At 38.3% G+C, this 21047-nt stretch overlaps 1 protein-coding gene across 6 annotated transcripts in view; it reads left to right on the top strand.

The window, feature by feature from the left end:
- pde7b (phosphodiesterase 7B) overlaps nt 1-21025 on the top strand; it is a 243153-nt gene extending 222128 nt beyond the window's left edge. For all 6 annotated transcript variants that reach the window (XM_008114527.3, XM_008114526.3, XM_008114525.3 and 3 more), the window contains 6 exons: nt 2223-2354; nt 6162-6253; nt 7949-8093; nt 14817-14913; nt 16194-16274; nt 19520-21025. In XM_008114527.3, the coding sequence (XP_008112734.1) occupies nt 2223-2354; nt 6162-6253; nt 7949-8093; nt 14817-14913; nt 16194-16274; nt 19520-19740 (768 nt within the window). In that variant the 3' untranslated portion in view covers nt 19741-21025. The remainder of the gene's footprint in view (nt 1-2222; nt 2355-6161; nt 6254-7948; nt 8094-14816; nt 14914-16193; nt 16275-19519) is intronic.
- Nucleotides 21026-21047: the final 22 nt, after the last annotated feature.

Here is a 21047-nt window from a genome sequence, read left to right as displayed (position 1 = left end):
ATCCACAAACACAAAGTCAGCTAAAACTTCAGGAGCTCTCTTTCTGTCCTTGGGACAAGATAGAGACCTCATGGTCTATCAAAAATGCTATAAAAAAACCTACAGAAGGGGATGGAAGGTCATTTCTTGTTTTGAAATTATTTTTTTAAGATACTAACACTCCGGAGGGGTCTGTGACTTACTGAATATCTAAACCAAACAACTATGGGCTTCCACAAAAGAAATCAACCTTTTATAGTTACAAAAAAGGAGTCATCTGGGACCAAAAACCCATCCTTGGAAGACCTCTTATAGCCTCGGGTTTACAGTTCATTCCTGCTGTAAACTAGAAATAAACACAGTAGATCTTTAGTTCTTGTGCATTGGCTTAAATATTATCCCAACTTCATCTGGTTTCAGTCTAGTCCAGTTGTTCTCACCCTGTGGATCCCCGGGTGTTTTGGCCTACAACTCCCAAAAATCCCAGCCAGTTTATCAGCTGTTAGGATTTCTGGGAGTTGAAGGTCAAAATATCTGGGGACCTACAGGTTGAGAACCACTGGTCTAGTTCATTTCTTTGATAGATGTGCCAATTTATATGTTTCAAGATGTTATGAAATTTCAGAGCATAGACCAGCATTTCAGAGTACTGCATGACCTTAGCATGGCCAGTTAGTATATCTTGGTACAATGGGGTTGATGCTGTTTTTCAGCACCGGCTCAACATATATAATATTTTAGTTCCTTGCCTCAAGCATTTAGTCAAAAGTGCTCATTTTTAAAATTGGCTAACATCAGGGTTACCAGGCATTCCAGATTTTAAGGAACAGTCCTGTATTTGAATGAAATATGCTGCATCCTGTTACATTCTTTCCCGAGATGTCAATTGTCCTGTATTTCCACCAGCCTCTCCTTCCTTCCTCCCTCCCTTCCCAGAGTGGAAAAGGTGCGACCCAAATAGTGTAAAAGGTGGCAACAGCAGCAGTAGTGTATTTGGGGGTCCCTTTAATCAATACGAAAGGTTTTCTCATCCATCTGGCTGGAGTCCCTTTGGAGAAGAGGCCACAACCCAGACTTTTGAATGAGCTCTGCCCCAGGGCCACCACCCCCTTAAACCTCACCTCAGACTTTGGATGTTTGCAGTTCCTACTTCCAGTTCCGTTCTGTGCCTGTCCCTTAGTTTCATCTTTGACACTTGGCAAACCGGTCTAACATTATGTTTTTCAAAAGACAACAACAAAAACTGTACACTTATTGGAAGCAAAGAGGCATCAACACATCTATAAAATGATTTATGAGAGGGCATTCTAGAGAACATGCCTGCCCTTTTGTTTCACCTCTCTGTTTCTTTCTTTGATGCATATACTTAAGGCCTTTTGCTTCCTGCCTGTCTGCAGAGGTCACTACCCCTTTGTCCCAAAAGTTAGTCCTTTGTCTGCAAAGGGAGGTGCCTGCCCCAGGATAGCTTACGTCCACACACGAGAGCCAGCTTTTACGGGCTCTTCTACTGAAATTTAGGTAATCTTTTGTCTATCTCCTTTCCTATCCCAAGATGGATTTCCTGAAACACTAAATGTAAGTTTTCCCCTTTTTTAATCTTACAAGAGCATCCTGAGTGTTTTCTCCTGTTTTCTGCCACATGCTTATACTACACTGGCTATGCTGCACTCTGCTTGATATAGATAGTAAATAATCCCACAACACTAGTCACTGTAGCAGCATTGAAGTGCTTGATAATGTTAGGGTGGTATCCTTTGTATTTCAGCTTTTGGCAGTAGAGATTTAGAAGATATCTTTTTATATTGTATATTGTTTAAATATTTAAGTCTTGTTTTAATATTGGACACTGCAATTGGTCCTCCCCTCCCCACACACAACTTAAAGGTTATTTCAAAAGGAAGTACATTAATATATAATAGTTGGGTGGTTTTTATAAGTGTGAGTTCATTTCACTGTGTATGGTAAGAAAAGCAGCAGTGTACTTTATTTCACCTTAATATAATTATAAATAAAACTTTATATACCGCCCTATCTCCTCAAGAGGACTCAGGGCGGTTCCCAACATAGCAAAACATTCAATTGCCAAAAAGAAACCATACAACAAATTAAACATAGCAAAAATAATAAACATAAAACAAGAACATACAATTCAAAACAAACACAAAGATTAAAATCAGTTACAATATGCTCCATCAACAGGGCCAGAATATAATGATCTTGTGTTTGTTTTCTTCATGGTACAGCTAGCTAACTTCCTCACTCCTCTGGACATTATGCTTGGACTACTGGCTGCTGCAGCTCATGATGTAGATCATCCAGGAGTCAACCAGCCATTTTTGATAAACACCAAACACTACCTTGCCAATTTATACCAGGTAAGAATGATTCTTGTCATGCTGTGTTAAAAAACAACAACCCATAAATCATAAGCAAAGCCTGGAACACATTGTTCATGGCTATATTTGCAATGGTCTTTCTTCTTCTACTGCCCACCACTGTCGTTATTTCCCATCATTGTCGGACTCCATGGAGCTCAACAACATTGTGGTCATTAGTCAGTGTCAATCAAGTTCAGACTACTCACATACCCTCAAACATTTCACAGAAAAGAACTAGGTCACAAGTGGCCAAGTAACACCAGAGACTGCTGAAAATATCAAAAGTTTTAATGAGGAAGAAAGTATGAAGCTATAAAAGTATGCAGCATTTTGCTTACCCCTGAGCCTACTGGGAAGCGCAAAACAGGACGTCCCACTCCCTCCTCTCTTCTCCCCATGGTGAGCTAATCAATTCCAAACTATTCCTACTCCTCAGACTCAGTTTGCAAATATTAAAGTTGAAGTCAAAGGAGAGGACATTTTAAAATCAATTGAAAAGGTGGAACAGATGAGGATTAATCAAGGCTCTCCATGCCGTATCAGTAGAATTGGGAGAGATGTACTTGTCCACCCTATCAAAAGTGGGAAAGAAGTGGCTAGTTGAAAGCACTGGATATATATGTAATGAGGGGGGTACTTACAGACACAGCTAATTCTCAGGAAATATGACTAGACTGATGTGTGATTCAGATGAATGCAGAAAAGGGCACAGAGTATGATAATGTGGAAATAGTGCATTTTAATGTCAAAACAAGTTTTTACTTGAAAATGTGTAGAAAATTTCTCAGTGTCCTACTCCTCTGTGCTCCCTACAATCAACAAAATTAGAATGATGTGTGCAAAATGAGAGCTTGTGAACATTATTTGCTTTGGACTCCTCCTCTCAGATTCCATCAGTCAGCATGGCTAGAAAAGTGACATTTTGAAGCTCTGGATTATACCAAATTGCAAATTTCACAAGCCACAAGTTCTATATTTTCTAGTCAACAATTTTTGACTAGAAATATAATGCAAAGCTTTCTCTTTGAAAAAAGGAAAAGGGGGAGAAAAATATATGAAGCTTTGGATATTACTATTCTTGATCTGGGATGTCAGAACAGGAGAAGAGAATCAAGGAGGAGGAGAATATGCAGATATTTCCAGAGCAGTTTACATGACTTTTCTCCAAAACAGAGACAGATATAAATCAAGAGTCCAAGGTTGTAATCAAATGGCCTTTGAAATTTGAAACTCCAAAAGCTGTATCCATTCTTTCAAAACCTGTGTACAAAATTACCCATAGTAAGCAGTATTGGAGCCCCGGTGGCAAAGTGCGTTAAAGCACTGAGCTGCAGACCGAAAGGTCCCAGGTTCAAGCCCCGGGAGCGGCGGGAGCGGCCGCTGTTAGCTCCAGCTCCTGCCAACCTAGCAGTTCGAAAACATGCCAATGTGAGTAGATCAATAGGTACTGCTCCGGCGGGAAGGTAACGGCGCTCCATGCAGTCATGCTGGCCACATGACCTTGGAGGTGTCTACGGACAGCGCCGGCTCTTCGGCTTAGAAATGGAGATGAGCACCACACCCCAGAGTCAGACATGACTGGACTTAACGTCAGGGGAAAACCTTTACCTTTTCCTTAAGCAGTATTACCTTTGAATACAGAGAGTTTCACTTAATTCAAAGCACCCTGGGGATGTATTACAAGAGTACAGATCAAAGTATATACTACCTGATGGCTTGTTCAACAATACCTATTAAAATTGAATCGATATAAAAAGAACCAGCTGACCCATTAGGTTCTATTTTATGTCTATTAAATATGATAACTGCCATCCTACAGTGGTGTGTAATTTCTATGTATTTCATTAGCCTCTTGGAGTCATGTACTGAGAAATGTTACTATTTTTGGAATACAACTTGTAGAATGCAAGCCAGCAGTTCTCCTGTTGGTATGGCCCTTACCATGCAGCCAATATGGCATGGGCTATGCCAGTAAGAGAATTCTAAGAGTGACATTTCCAAGCTGTGACACTTTACCTTTAGTGGAACTAGATTGGAAATTATTAGTCTGTAGATTCCTAGCAGAATCTTGATTTTATAGTTAATCTAACTGGTAAAAATTCTTGGAAAGCCTCCCTCCCTTGGTGTGTGTTTTAATTCTAGGAATTTCAGTTGTATAATAGTCCAGACTGTCCTTCCACCCTAAGATAAAGGAAAAGGCAGGGCCATGCGAGCCAAGGCTATGACAGAGGGATGCCAAGATACTTACTCTGTGAATAACTCAGCTCTTTCTATTGCTTTTGACAAGCCATAATCAAATATAAGACCAGACACGGGAAATTTAGTAGCAAAAGGGTTGATGCATTTAATTAATTGTTACATTAGCATTTTGTAAGAAGGAGCAAAAAATAACTATTGGCTGCAATCCAGCATCTCCTCAATGTAAATATCTGCATGTGGAAAGATACTACACCAGAACTATGCATGCAAAATAGCATGACTGTGTAACACATGTCAATGGCTGAATGTTTTTGTACAGTGCACAGTGTGCAGTGCAAAACCACAATGTATAACATCAGTGTATGTGTAACTTTGCTTCTGCCACAGTCAGCAAAATGCAACTATTGCACTATGATGAATAATGTGGCCATATGTGTAACATGATATAGGTAGACAGGATGACCGCCAAAATGTTTATAATAAACTGGCATATACATTAAATGCTAAATGTTTGAACTAAAGGTCTAACCAGAATGAAGCTGGGAAATACCATCCATGATTATGACTGATTTATTAGTGATTCCCATGTCAATCCCAACAAATGTCCCAAGGTTTGGATCTTCAGAATTCAGTTTCCTGGGACGCATGAGAAGCCTCTGTACAAGGTGGGCATGAAGGAAAGGCTGGAGAACCTATTTGGCAGTGCCCTACCTGTTCCCTATATAGTGTCCAGACAGAAAGAATATCTGATTGCAAAGAAAACCACCCACCTTTGAAACTGCCCTTAATATAAAATCTAATATAAAATCTTTAAACCTCGGTATTTACTAAACCATCACAATAATTGTTGTCTATAACTTAATTAATTAATAATGTAATAATATCAGTCTCACTGGTGAGACACAGAAGAGGGTCCTATCAGCAAATCTCAATCCTTGGTAGAAAGGCATAGCTGGATCCCAGTGTGTTTTCTCTTATCCTTTCTGTCACTGGTGTAGATTTCAACTGTTTTCCAGATGGGAACAACATGTACCAGGCTTCATCATTTTCTGCCCAATGTCCAAAGGTCTGATCTGAGCTTCAAGGACAGCAGAGGAGCCTTCAGCAATGATCCCAAGGACCTGGGATCATGGCTCCTGCTGTGAAAAATGCCTTCTTATCTTATGCAGACTTTGTCTCTAGTTTTTATAAGCAGTTGAAAAGGAAAACATATTCCCCTCCTACTTTGCTGTCTTGACCTTGCAAACTCACCAGCAATCATCAGTGTTAATCATAGTATTAACACCAAGCTTAACATGCCAAATTGGCATGTGCTTAACAGCATTATGTTGCTTACTTGAGGGCATCTAATGCTGTTACATTGATACAGCTAATGAGGAAGCCTCGATTCCCAATCTGTTTCAAACAGCTGCTGGGCAGCATTCCAAGTATCTACTGGAGCTTTGTATGCATAACTCTGGTTTGGAAAGAGGGCGAGGAAATTAGTTTCAGCAATTTCCCAACCAATTAGGGATCTGTGCACAGAGGCCTGCAGCTTTATACACATGGCATCTTGCTTCATCATAGTGAGGTTTTTGAGTTGATTTTTCCTTGCTCCTTCTCCAGAATGTCTCCGTACTAGAAAACCATCACTGGAGGTCTACAATAGGCATGCTCCGGGAATCAAGGCTGCTTGCACATTTGCCAAAGGAAGAGAGGTAAGCACTACAGTCTGAGAAAAGGACTAATATGGTATGCCCATTGATGTGGGTTACCCAAAACCCTATGAATTGGCCAGATTTACAGCGTTTTGTTAGATGAACATGTTAGTGTCCAAAGAGAAACTGAGTCTGTATACCCTTTCTAGCAAAAGTCCTAAGGAAAAAAATAGGTTTGTGAAACCACACAATTTAAGTAGTATGGTATCCATTCTAGGACCACGTCCAGTTACCCCATCACCATTCAGTTGTGCTATCCACTTTGTAAACAGAGGAAATGGGAAAGCCATGTCAGTGCTTTGAGGGAAGGTAACACCAAGTTGGTGGAAGGGTCCTGTGGAATTCTGGGGTTTGTAGTTTGCTAAGAACCTAGATATATTCCTTGGCAATAAAGTGCCAAGTGGAAATCCCAGAATTCTATAGGATAGATCCAAGACAGTTAAAGGCTTTCGGTAATTAGTACAGTGCAATAATAGACTTGGAATTATGTATAATCGACGATGGAACAGCCTTGGACTATGATTTTCAGATGATGTGATTTTAATATTGAATGCAATGTTTTTAAATGTTTAATATGTATTAATTTTAAATTTAATTGTTTTTTAGTCTCTGTTTGTATGTATTTTAAGACATCTAATGGTTGCTATATGTAAGCCACCTGGAGTCCCTTTTGGGGTAGAGAAAGGCAGGGTAGAAATAAGGTAAATAAATAAATAAATAAGAACCACAATGCTGTAATTATGCAGTATGAATGGTACCCCAGTTGGACTGTGGCACAACATCCAAATATGATTTAGAATGAAAGGCTCCATGCCGATCCCCATCTACATCTTGTCCTGGTCAGTTGTTTCATCTGCTTCTCGGCCTGGTCCACCAGATATGGAAGGGTGTTGGTGTTATCGTACACCTCTTAGTAGGTACTGCTAGCAAGTGGAAAGGAAGGGTAGGATCTGCAGTTCCAAATACCTGGAGAGCTACAGCTGCCCCTTCTGGTTGACATGACTTCACTTAACATGCAAATTCCAAAATAAAACAGTACTTCAGTCATGATCTTTTTCAGAGTCATGTTTGGCCATGCCAAACTCCGTACTAGCCCCAAAATTCCCTGCTTCTAAGGAGGTAATAAAAGCTCTAATTATTTCCTTCTATAGGACATAAAATCCCATGGTGGTAGTGGGAAACTCTGAGAGGGTGTATCATGAGGACTACATTGGTACTAGTTCTGGTATAAGACTGTGGTCTGTTAGTTGGTATCAGACATGGAGCTATGGGATTGGGGGAGCAAAATGGGACATTATTCCCCATAACAATTCTTCCTCCACTATTAATTTTTCCATTAGTGCTTTGCAATTTTCTAATATTACACTAACTTGAAATTTCAATTGAGTATTTAGAAATAGTTTGATCATCTAAAGAAAAGGGTTGAGCAAAGTTACCAAGGGAATATGAACATAGAAAATATAAGAGTTGTACGTGTAAAGGATCTTCACTGCATCACTCTCTACAACGCTACACATTTGGGGACCAGAGGATAATTCAATTTGGGGGCTGCCAGTATTTTTATTTGATCAGGCAGTACCCCCATTTTGTCCCCCACCCCTGTAGCAATACCCCGCAGATATCTCAAATAGGACAAAAAGTATTAAACAATTATTTCACAAAAGATAGCACTCTTTTTTCTTTTTGAAATTGCAGGCAAGATATTGAACAACAGCTGGGCTCCCTGATCTTGGCGACAGACATCAACAGGCAGAATGAATTTCTGACCCGGTTGAAAACTCATCTCAAAAATCAGGATTTGAAATTAGAGGATGCTCCAGACAGGCACTTTATGCTTCAGGTAAATGGTGATGGTTTTTCCCATCATTATAATAATAGTTATTTTCTAGGCATTTTTCTTTTCATGACTAACAATGCAGTTATACAACCACTGATAGCTTATCATTGTCAGAGTTTGGGGAAAAGGGAGGCAAAGTCCTGTGCTCAGTGCTTTTGTCGTGTATGAATATATTGCATACGTACGTTTCCCTTCATCATGAGTTAGAACTACTGAAACCTAAGGCTTAAAGCAATATTGTTTAAAATAACATACAAACCTTAAGCTGTTCAAAAAGTAGGAAGCTTCCTTATATCAAGTATGATTATTAGTCCATCTAATTCAGTATTGTCAGTTATTGCTGTAGTAGTTAAAGTGGAATAATAGCACTATAACTGTGTAGTGTGAAAGACCCCATAGAATTTTCTTGGGGGTCTTCCATTAATGTACTAATCAGGCTTAATCCATTTTAGCTTCTAAAATCAAACAAACCAGGTTTGCTCAAAGTGGTATGATAGAGAGAAAGGATTAATGCAATGTAATGTTGGTCTTGGACCCAGACTACTGAGATTTACTTTAATCATCTTAATGAAAAGCCTATTCATAATTTCTGGTGCTTTCAGAAAAAAAATAAATCAATCTTGAACACATTAGTAATGATAGTGAGAGTTCTCCAACCTGTTCTGTTGCGTACAGTATTTTCTCATCTTTCTCTTCTTCTCCCCTGACCATTTCCTACTATTTCTCCTTTCTGAGATTCATCCAGTATCAATATTTTGCATTCATAGATTGCTTTTGAGAGGAATTTTCAGAAAACTTATGCAAAAACATGAGAGCTTTTATGAGCCAAAAATGAAGGAAATGGGCTCCACAGAAATCTGAGATCCTGCTGTGGAGAAACTTACAGTTCTCATACAAATTTCATCATCTCAGAATATCATAAGTTGCAAAAAAAATCAAATTAGTTCCCATGTGAGTGAATTTCTGTACTGCTGAGTCAAGATCTAGCTGTTCTCTAAATTTTAGGTGTCTCTTTTGAATTAGGGTCTGCCTACAGACATCATGGAAGTATTTCATATCCCTTTTAGGTAGGGCTGGTCCTACCTTGTTCTCCAAATCATCTGCACTGAAATGAAATCGAATATAGATTGTGCAGGCCTTCCATATAGAAAGGAATTTAATAATTCCTGATATGGGTTGGAGAGCAGAAATCCCTCCATTCCTTAATGTAGAGTTCAGTTGGTGGGCAAAATGTGTAGAAAAGGTGATTAGATGAATTTCTGCACAGGAAGAAAAAAAACTATCTTGCAGCCAGCTGTGAGTCTGAGACAAGTCAAAAATGCTGGTAGAATTCTGAGAAATGCAATGAAAACAAGATGATTGCCTATCCGGCTTTTAGAACCAAGAACTGCTTCTCGTCACTTTATTAGAAAGAGGTACAACACATCTCCAAATAATTTTAATACTGCTACATTTTAACTACAGAGAGCCACTAAACTCCTTCCTTGCCTGCTTGCTTTTCAAAAGGACTCAAACTACTTCAGCCTCCCCCTTATCCATAATGGAGTAGCTAATGGACACCTTAGAATACAGCCACCAAGCATCATTGTGGTTAACCTTAAAAGTACCTTTCATTGACTAAGTAATGCAATTACAAAATGCTTGGGGCTGACACCTCTAAACAGCTTTTAGCAAAGGTAATAATTCAATTTCAAATGGAAAGGACATTACTTAACATATTTGTTACTTCTTGACGGAAGAAGAGAAGAATAGATGATGACAAAGTAGATACTCCCACTTTAGAAAAATAATTATAGCACACTCCGCACTAATGGGGGGTCTTTGATCAAAACAAGCTTTGTATGAGAAATCATTTACCATAAAAAGGAGCAACTGCTAGGAGCACAGACTTACATGCTGTACAGGCGGAGTGCAGGGACAGATCCTGGAAGACGGCACATGGTAGAGAGCTGCCGAAGGACAGAGTACATGCACTGCCTACTGTGCTCTCTGTAAGGCAGCCAGCTGCCCTCGAGTAAAGCAGAACTGGCCACTGGCCACCATTCATAAAAGGGAATATGGAGCTATTTTACACTCATTTTAGGCAGCAGAACACCTTAGCTCAGCTCTGTCGGTACTAAGCAGTATCTATGCAGGGGAAAGAATGGAAGAGCACAAAGTATTTTTCAGGTACAGGAGAGTCTCACTTATCCAACCTTCGCTCATCCAACGTTCTGTATTATCCAACGCAGTCTGTCTCCCGCCCAGATCCACAGCTGTTTCTCTAGGCAGCAACGCACAGCGGGCCAACATGCCCAACAATAACACAAGCGCAGCCATGCTCCCAAACAAGTGGCAGGCTTGTTGTAAAACATGATGTTTTGGTGCTTAATTTGTAAAATCATAATGTAATTTGGCCTGTTTATGTTGGATAAGCGAGACTCTACTGTACTGAGGCCTGGGAATCACATTCCAAACAATTTGAATTATATTTCCGTACTGTTACTCAATTATTTATTCGTTCTTGCCCTAAAGAGTTTTTACTTTAAAGCTTGCCCTATTATTAGAGACATAGGCCATACAGGTGTGGCTGTTAACACCACCCACAGTGATACTATTGTCCTAGCTGATAAAAAAGCAGGAATATTGGTAATGTCTAGGCTATGATGAAGATATATTTCCTATTATGCTTGCATTGGCTTCTGCTATGTATATAGAAATACCAAAGAAAAAGTATTATCTCCCTTGAATACATATGAGTTTATCCACAAAGTTAAGCTGAAGATGTTAATTTTTTTCTCTGTGTTAAATATAGAAATGCCTGCTAAGGAAAAAAATTAAGTTAATGGTTTAGTCCTAATGAAAATGTAATCGCTTACATATAATGTGATGCAATGTATGCAATATGCCTAGACACTGAAAAATCTAATTTCTTCAATAAAGGACGTGTATCTTTGACTTTTTAATATAAATAACTGAGATCTTGCTCAGTTTCCCCCATAAATAATCTAAGACTTTTAAGAATGCTTAAGCTGAGTGCTGAAGCTAACTCTGCTGTTTGGACTTTACTGTGATCCATCAGTTGGAGGCCCAAGTGACCAGAAATCCGTTCCCCTCGCACTGTGCGGCCCCACTCACACTAGTTGCTAAAGGGTGGAGACTACTTGGCCATTACTTGTGCCATCGCTAAGGGGAGGGGCCTTCTGTTACGATGGTTGCTAAGGGAGGAGGGGAGTGCTTGGCCATTGCTAAGGAGCTGTCTGTTAGGACGGTAGCTAAGGGTGGAGGTGACTGATTGGCCATTGCTTTGGGGTTTACCTTTCTCAGGTGGGTTACGTTTGTGAGAGTAGGCTTAAAACACTTGCCAGGTCAATTGCTATGTTGTGTTCAAATTTCATAACTGTAGGTGGAATAGTTTGGGAGATTTCATGTCCTTAACAGGCGGACATCACATTTTTATTTATATAGATTTCAGTTTGAGAAACACGTCCTACTAAAATAAAAGTTTTGAATGGTCATTTTATAAATAATACATACTGAGCCTCACAAAGGAAAGAGTAGGTAAAGGCAGGCCTAGCACTATTAATTTCCATTTTTCTTCAGGTAATAACTAAATGTATTTATTTATTTACTGCGTTTTTACCCTGCTTTCTCTCACCCCAGAGGGGACTCAGAGCAGCTTCCAGTTTGGCAATAATTCAATGCCACATTGAAACACAAAAGCATACAAACACACAACATATTAAACATTAAATAAGAAAATAAAGCATATGAATACAATTAAATAACTGTTATAAACATAGCACCTACTCCTGTAATCATAGTCCAAGCTAGTTCATTTATATTAACTCCATGGTTGTATATTGCACTGTGGTTGTACTACTCCCCAAATGCTTGGTTTCACAGCCAGGTTTTAACTTTCTTTCTGAAAACCAGGAGGGAGGAAGCCAATCTAATATCACTGGGGAGGGTGTTTTATGGCTGAGGGGCCACCACTGAGAAGGCCCTGTCCTTCGTCCCTGCCAGTCGCACCTGCGAACGGGGTGGGACTGAGAGCAGGGCCTTGCAGGCAGATCTTCATGTCCAAGCTGGTTCATAAGGGGAGATACCTTTGGACTCACCCCATTATATAAAATTGCTATGGCTGTTTTACTCAGGTTTAGATTCAAGTTCTTTCTACTCTGCAATATCTGCAAGCTGTTTTATAGATGAACTAGAAAATCTATAAAACAGACATGGAAACATTTGAAGACCTATATAGTGGATTGGATATCTAAATTTCTTACAACTAATCTAAAGCTAATGAGAGATCTTTTTAGTAATGGTGCTCATGTCTTTTTTCATGTTATTTATAGTGATATTGACATATATGTTCTTAGTTGCATTAGTCCAAATGATGCAATTACTTTTAGCAGTATATGCCTGAGACATACAGGGCTACAGCTGTGAATGAAAATTGTTGCTTTGATGAGCAGAATTTGGTTTTTGTTTGTAATTATGTAATCATGTCTCATGCCTCCTCTATGCGGTTTATAGACTTTTCTATAGGAAATAGGCTTGAAAGTAACAACCTATCTTTTAATCTCACTCATAATGTCTATTCTTGTACATAATTGAGATAAATGCCTATATTGAGTTTTAGCTTAAATGCAATAGAAGTGACTATGCTCGTCAGAAGAAGTAAATGTTAGGATCACTTGCTTTTCAAATTGTGCTATTGATAAAACTTTCCCTCTTATGGGGCTGCAATAATTAAATTACAGTACAAAGACACTTAAACTTGTCTTAATCATCCAAGAAATGCTTTATAAGAAAGTGCTTCTGAGTGGTTTAATAAGATGTGTTGTGTAACTAAAAAAACAACTTAGAATTGGATATGTACAAGATAGGAAGGAAAATTGTAGCGCCTTACCCTCAAGAGTATTATTTGGTAAGAAAAGCAATTTGAAATCCTGCTAGCTGAGAAGAAGAAACATGCAGCACAAAATAGGTGGAAGGCATTGAGAGACCTCTCATTAAGCAATAACTCTACCAATTGCTTTGAGTATTGGCACTTTGGGTTATTCTTCAGGCTCAGGTAGCTTTAATTTCTCAGCAGCCATTTTAGTCTTATCACAGAATCTGGGAAAAAGCCAATAGCAAATACTTTCCCCCGGGGTCTATATAATTTGACAGAATGGGACCAAGGATTCCAATCAAAATGTCTGCTCGTCTTCTATAGGGGGCTGGACTTTGTAGCAAAATGTAATGCTTTGCCCTGTTATGAAGTGTATAGACACTGGAGCCGAGTCTGGAATATTTCTTGGCTGATTAACAAAGTTAATGACAGAGCTAGTCGCTTTTCAAAGAGTTAGAAATATTATTTTGGTAGCTTTTATGGTGATGCATTACCTAACTTGGGTGTGCTCCTGGATACAACTCCTGGAGACTCAGATTTTGATGGTAGCTAGAAGTGTGGTTTGCGCAGTTATGTCTTGTGCACCAGCTGTGTTTGTTTCTTGAGTCATCAGATCTGATCACAATGACTTTTTAACTTTGGATGGCATAGGGAAGACAGGGAGCTCTGGCGTGGACTGGTCCATTAGGTCACGAAGAGTCGGAAACGACTATGCGATTGAGCAGCAGCAGCAGTTAACACCCCTGTTTTATTTGCGTTGCTGTCTGTGCACCTGTTCAGAATTTTAAAAGAATTGGATTGTTGTGGAAACAAGGATTGGCAAGAAAGCTTCAGTGGAGGCACCATTTTCTGATAACCCTTTTAGGAGTGGATTTCTCTTCCTTCTCCCACTTCCTATTGTCTCACCCCTGTTCTTAACTATGAATCATTTGTAAATCAGTTGCTTGTAACTTGGGAACTGCCTGTATTGTAATCTGCTCTATATGGGGCTGCCTTTGAAAACTGTTTGAAAACTTCAACTGATCTAAGGACCTGCAGCGATTGCTACCTGGGGCTGGCTTCAGGAAGTATACAACTCCCTTGTTGCTATTGGTGTATTGACTGCTATCCATTTCAAGGCACAATTTTAACCTATACAGCTCTGGTTGAGGTTAATTAAAGGGCCATATTTTTACTTACACACCTAGCTATGTGTTTAAGAACTGATGTTGAAGCCCAACTCTGTCCCACCTGGTGAGAACATGGGACATCTTTGGAATTTGATTGTTTAGGCAGGACAAATCTGTACAATGTGCTGGATTTTTTTATTTGTTATTTTCTTGTGTTATTCTGATTTTTAGGTTGTATGTTCTTCAATGATTATATTTTATTTTTATAGTTTAATTGCATTTTAATTATTTACATTTTGTGAGTTTTAAATTTTTTAAAAAGCAATTGTAAATTGTCATAAGACCCATAAATCTAGAAGTCACGTGCTCATTTTAGAGGCAGAAACACTTAAGTTCTTTAACAGGCATTATTATACTATTGATTTGGATTAAAATGTTGTATACTAAGACAATATATTATTGCGTTCCACAAAAGGGAACTTTTAAGAAGCACTTTTACTTATGAACTTGTAGGTTTTTATTTCACTTCTAAGCTTTTATCTCTTTTCATTTAATATTTGCTTATATGAACCATATCTAATAACAAGAAATAAATCATAGGTTTCCTTACTAGACGGAACAATTTTCATTTCCCCATTTTACACTGACCTTCTTAGTATAAAAATAATCTTACAAAAATAGTAAGTTTGAAATTACTTATGCTTGCTACATCTTTCTTAGCATATTGTCCTTTGTTTTCAGATTGCGTTGAAGTGTGCAGACATCTGCAATCCTTGCCGGCTTTGGGAAATGAGTAAACAGTGGGGTGAACGGGTTTGTGAGGAATTCTACAGGCAAGGTCAGCATCCTGACAGACTTCTCACCTGGCGCTCTCAGCCATAAATCAGAATTTTGTTAATCGAAAGTGGCAGTTTCTCAGCTAGACAACTTTGCATGTTCATTTGAAGTCAACCACAAAAATATGCTGATCTCATTAAAAGGACAAATGGGACACGTAGAAATCTAACAGGATTAGCCTCTCCGTATTCACCCCAGTGACAAAGATCTCAGTGAAAGCTGGGAGGGTCTTGAGCCACAGTATTGTCTATTGCTACAATCTTGCTTAAGTTACTACTATGCCATTTAATAACAACATAATCTCATGTGAACACCCTGTCAATATCTGGTTGCTTTCAAACTGAGTGAAGCATCATCTTGAAATAGAAAGAGTACTCAAAATATTTTTTTCAAAAAGGATTTTCAAGAATCAAGAAAGACAGACAGTAGCATTTTCTGTGTGGAAAAGAGTATTTCAATGTAGAAACTTTTTTCATGCAGGAAATGCTGTGCTATGCAAAGAAAATGCTTCCTTCCTATACTACAAAAAACCCTGCTTAAATTGTGCACAGAAGGCAAAACCTGTGCAAATTTTGTACAGAATTTTGTACAAAAAGCCTTCAAAAACTGGGGGCTTTGACAACTTCTTTTCAGCAGAAAGTAATACAGATTTACAATTTAAATACTTTAAATTTATCATGAACAATCCAAAACACCAGCATAGCAGCTGAATGGCACAAATTGGCATTAAATCTTGGTGCAGGTAGAGAGCTCTATTTTTTTTCTTCCAGCAGATTAAAAAATAAGTACCTTGATAAGGGGTATTGTCTAATCCCAATGAGTTTTCCAAAGTATTGGACCATACAAAAATGTCTGGGTATGAAATAGGATGTTTATTCTGAGTACCTGGCATTATTTTTTTCTTGCGAAAATGTAAAAAAAATCACATATGTTATAGAATTGTTCACATGTTTGTTTGTTTTTTGTTTGTTTGTACATAGCCAGCATTTGCAGGTTCCATTATGAGTGATGTCTGCCATAAATTTTGTTCTTGGGACTAAATCTGCTACTGTAAGGGTTAAGCATGTGTTATTTCATAATAGTACTTTACGTGTTCTTTAGAAAGTATTGCATGACAAGGAGAAGAAGCTAATACTATTTTTCATTTTCTATAAGTTTTGAAGAGTTAGCAAATCTAAATGGGGCTTCTATTCTCTTGCTGAGTCCTTCAGACTGTGATTTATGTATAACAGATGTGCAATACCAGATTTGCCTTCTAAAGTTGCTCCCTCTTTCTTGTAGGTGACCTGGAGCAGAAATTCGACATGGAAATAAGCCCTCTTTGTAATCAGCAGAAAGATACAATACCTAGTATACAAATTGGTGAGTGTAACTTTACACCATTGACAGAAACTTCTACCAGATGTCATAACATGAGGCACAAGTAAATTGATTCAAAATGTTATCCAAGAATGACTGACATAGTCGAATCAATTTTATAAATGACCCATAAGATTGCAGTTATTTAATCTGCATGTTACAGAGAATAATGTCAAGCCAGATCAGTTTTTGAGTTTCCCTTTCACTTCCATGATTTGATACTACATCAGACTAGTGAAATTTTGGGTGGAGTGGGTAGGTAAAGATATCAATGACAGTGAAACCGCAGAACTTTCTGCAAGCAAAAACAGACAACCATTTGAGAATTGGAAGTTGAAAGCTTTGCTTTCTACACTTTCTACTGTCATAGCTCTGTTTTTAACAAAATGTGGATAGTTTTACTTAATTTTTTTTAAAAAATAGCATTATTAGGATGAGGGAGAAAATATGAGAAGGAAACATAAGATGAATGTCAGAGCCAGTCCCAAGGGACTTTGCTTCTTCTTGAAGCAAAGCAGCAGATGCCACCCTGATGTTAGCCAAAATGTGTAATATCCAATGTCAGACAAGGTTTTTGGCATATGAAGAATAACCAGTATAAACCAAATAACTATTTGTTAACCATTCATAACACCTCAAATCATCAAATGTCTCTTGAGAAATGTAGACCATGGTGTGTGGTATATCTTATTTAAAAGCACTAGCAGCATTCTGGGGAGGGAAAAATAGACAACATGAAGTTAAACCAGACACTGGTTTTCTTACTAGCTATCAGTAAGGACAACATTCATATGAATCAGTCCAAGTCAAAAAATGTGCTTCAGAATGCCTTACAGTTCTAGACAAGCAGTCTTCCATATCTTCTGTAACAGGCCCACATGCAATTAATTAGGAAGCAAAATAAATCAAAAACTATGTTGGGAAGTCAGAAAAGATTATTAGCAAGCGAGTATTTTTGCAAGTCATCCCCTTGTTTAAGGATTAAGTTTTTCTCACCCCCTTGTTAAGTATTCTTAGTTGGCAACCATTCTGCAGCACTTTTTTTTGGTCCTGTCAGGAGCGACTTGAGAAACTGCAAGTCACTTCTGGTGTGAGAGAACTGGCCGTCTGCAAGGACATTGCCCAGGTGACGCCTAGACGTTTGATGTTTTATCATCCTGTGGGAGGCTTCTCTCATGTTCCGGCATGGGGAGCTAGAGCTGACAGATGGGAGCTCACCCTGCTCCCTGGATCTGAACCACCAATCTTTTGGTCAGCAGTTCAGCCGGCACAAGGGTTTAACCCATTGCACCACCAGGGGCTCCTCTGCAGCACTAAATTCCACAGTTTAGGCATCTATTTATACCTATGTTTTGCCATTTCCGGTTGGTTACATCTGCTTTGAAATCCTAATCAAATGCAAAATTTAGTGAAAAGAAAGATCTAGATGATTTCTAAGAATTGAAATAGATATTCCAAATAAGGAGTGGGTTAGGGTTACAGTTATCTGAGAACATTTCTTTTCTTACATGAAGTGGTAAAGGTAGTCGCACTGGGCAGGTTGTTTGTGTCTTTGTACCTTCTGTGTGCGTGCATGCGCATATCTTCATATAGATTATTTAATGCTTTTTAAACTTGTGCACTTCATACTGTTTTAGCTATAGTATTTTGTTTTAGTGTATATTATAAGCCATTTTTGTCTCATATTGAGAAAAACATGTTAATACTAAACAAAATTGGCAGGATAAAATAAATAAATAGGGAAGAAACCACTAGTTTTATGCAGGGGGAAGAATTTTATGCAGATTATATTTTGTGGAAATTGTTAAAAATGCAACTCGTAGGAAGCATTTGGCATTCCAGTCTCATGCTTAAGCCAAGAAGGGAAAAGCAGGTACATGAATTTTCAAGGTACTGTCTTGCCATACTGAGAATGCCACTTCTAACTATAAATATCAACAGTGATATTGCTTCAAATTTCTAATCTGAAGTAACTGCAATGACAGAAGTTTCCATTTTTGCCCAGAACCGGACTGGAATATTTGTGCTGTTATGTTAAGTATAGAGATCCAGGCTGTAACTTTAGCGCCTGTAGGTCTGGTTAAAAATCCAAGGGATGTTTGTTGTTCAGCAATAAATAATTTGTATTCCCATTATGTGCTTGCCAAGTAAGAAGGATAACAGTAACCTTTTAATGTTATGTCCACTGCTGATAATTAAGAATTCATTCTTTAAAAGAAGTAGCTGTGCTTTCCTCCGTACCTTGAGGGCATGTAAATTTGGCCAACTACAATAACAGCAGTGAGAGATGAGGTTGTTCTGATTGCCTCTCCCCTTTGGACAATTAAAGTTGAGTTTATATTGGAAATGAAATTTAAACAATTGCATGTTTTCTGTTGTATTAATACAATTAGCTTCACATACAGTGAACTTATTTAACCTGAGAGGCCCAGTTCTATTGGTTGCATATGATGCTAATGAAACATGATTTCATCCATCATGTGGCAATCACTGAGAAGATACATCCAAAAGTTACAGCCTGGATCTCTATACTTAACAGACCCAAGAATCTTGGCCAACTGCAATTTTTATGTTTATTCAGAGTTCTTAGACTCAGGTTTTCATTCCAATAGTCACCATGAAACACATAGTAAAACATTGTTTTCTCAAACGTGTGAAGTAACCCAAAGAATTAAGTAAGCTCTTAGGACAAGTATGGAGGAAGAGTTGTTTAAAACTACAGACAATGCGGTTGCTGTTGCCCGCCTTTGGTCTAAAACTATTTAGCTGCATGTGATTCCTTTATTTTATCATTTTTAAACTTATTTATTATGCAATGTTTTTGACACAAAATAAATAAAAATAAAGGACAAGGACAGTAGTAGTTGTGCTAGTACAACTGCACAAATGTATTAAGCAGTTGGACTAAAATAAAAATTGTGGCATAGATAGCCACTTCATACTTCTGCATAGTACACAAATACATCTTGGTGCCTTCAAATCGTAATAACTACCATAAATATTTGAAGAGTTCTATTGCTCTATATATGAGAGGTGGGACAAAGAGGAAATTATGTGCGGGAAAGAGAAGATGATATTCTTATTTCTGCAGTGATATACTGGTGCAGAACTACTGAAAGCCCCACTGAGGAAAACATGATCACCAGGATCCCCATTTCAGGTTCCAGACTAGGATGCTGGCTTAACAGGATAATGTGTTTGGAAAATAATTCAAGTGATGATATGCTGTGCCTCATGTTTTCCTCCAGGCTTCATGACCTACATTGTGGAACCACTCTTTGAAGAATGGGCCAACTTTACTGGGAACACTCCCTTATCTGAAAACATGTTAAACCATCTGAGAAGGAACAAGACCAAGTGGCGGAATTTGCTTCATAAGCAACATAGTAGCAGCAGCAGAAGCACTGACCACTCAGTTCAAAAGACTGAACATGAAGAACAGACATTAAATGAAGGAGGAACCCTGTAGTACTGGGCAGCTCTGCTCTCTATACTGCTGTGCAATTGTAGCTTTCACAACAGTGAATAAAATCTTAAGGGTCTGTTGGACCATTGCAGAAAAGCAAGGGGGAAAGCTGAAGCTACATGTGTCCTGAGTAGAACCTGTGTCCTAAAGCTCCGTCAGATCTCACTTCCTCATCTTATTCGAAGCCATTCATCACTTCTCATCACAAAATGCTTGAATGAGAAGCTTCTTTTGGTCATGCTGAAGCTGGCTTGGTGAGTCGGTGCCAACTAACAGGAAGATTCAAGGGCACAGCCCAAAGCAGTACATTCTTGGTGATCATTTCCATTCACTTTGGGTAATACTATGACATATGTTTCTCAACAAAAGGCTTGGAGCAATGTACAGTCTTCAGTCCGGCAGCTGGACTGCACATTCAAAACCATCACCAGCACTGTCAGAACTCAGAAGGCATCTGGCTACACAAGAGAAAAATATATATCTCATTTTAAATAAACAGCCGTTTTTAAATTTTTTGTATTTGGTGCATTGCAAAAGGAATCTTTGAAGACCTTGAAGTAAGGTTATTCTGTGTACACAAAGCTTTTCCATCATGGTGCCCATTAATCATTTTATGCCACTTTAGATTTCAAAAAACCCTGACACTCTTCTCACTGCAAGAACAGTATTTCTTATCAAATCAAAAGGGAAGAGTTGTATAGTTTAAATGTTTCCAGATGTCTCTTTTGATGACTGTATCCGTGACCTGTTTATATTCGCACATGTAATGTCTCCTGTATATATAAAGTGCTACTGATTCCCATATCAAAATACCCAAGTATTATGGGAAAGCTACCTGTATAAACAATGGCACTGTGAACAAAATACTGTTAGTTTTAGTATGGAAGCATTTGTAAGTATGTTATAGTCTATTAATACACTCTTGTTTGCAGATAAAGGCCTTAACTCTAGCATCCTTAACTTTCCGTTGGCTACTAAGAGTCTTACCAATTCATCATAGTCTGTTTTCATTTGTCCAGCCAAGGGTCACATGGAAGTTATAGCCACCAAATTATTTTATTTTCTTTAAAAGTTCATATGAACCCATAGTTCTACAGATTAAAACAGATGCAGCTCAAACCAGCTCTTGCCATCCCCCAATTCAAGTAGATGTATTCAAAAAATTCACAAGATCTTACTTTATATTGAAAAACCACAGCAAACAGAAGCCAAATCAAATTTGGAGGCTGATCCCAAGTTAAATATTGGGTTGTTCTATGCCAAATCAATAAATGAGAGTTATACCATAGTCATGGATTTTGCTGAAGTTT

This window comes from Anolis carolinensis, chromosome 1 (genome assembly GCF_035594765.1).
Source record: "Anolis carolinensis isolate JA03-04 chromosome 1, rAnoCar3.1.pri, whole genome shotgun sequence".
Lineage (NCBI taxonomy): Eukaryota > Metazoa > Chordata > Lepidosauria > Squamata > Dactyloidae > Anolis > Anolis carolinensis.
The sequence above is the reverse complement of the archived record's forward strand: the minus strand, read 5'-3'. Positions and strand labels throughout refer to the sequence as shown.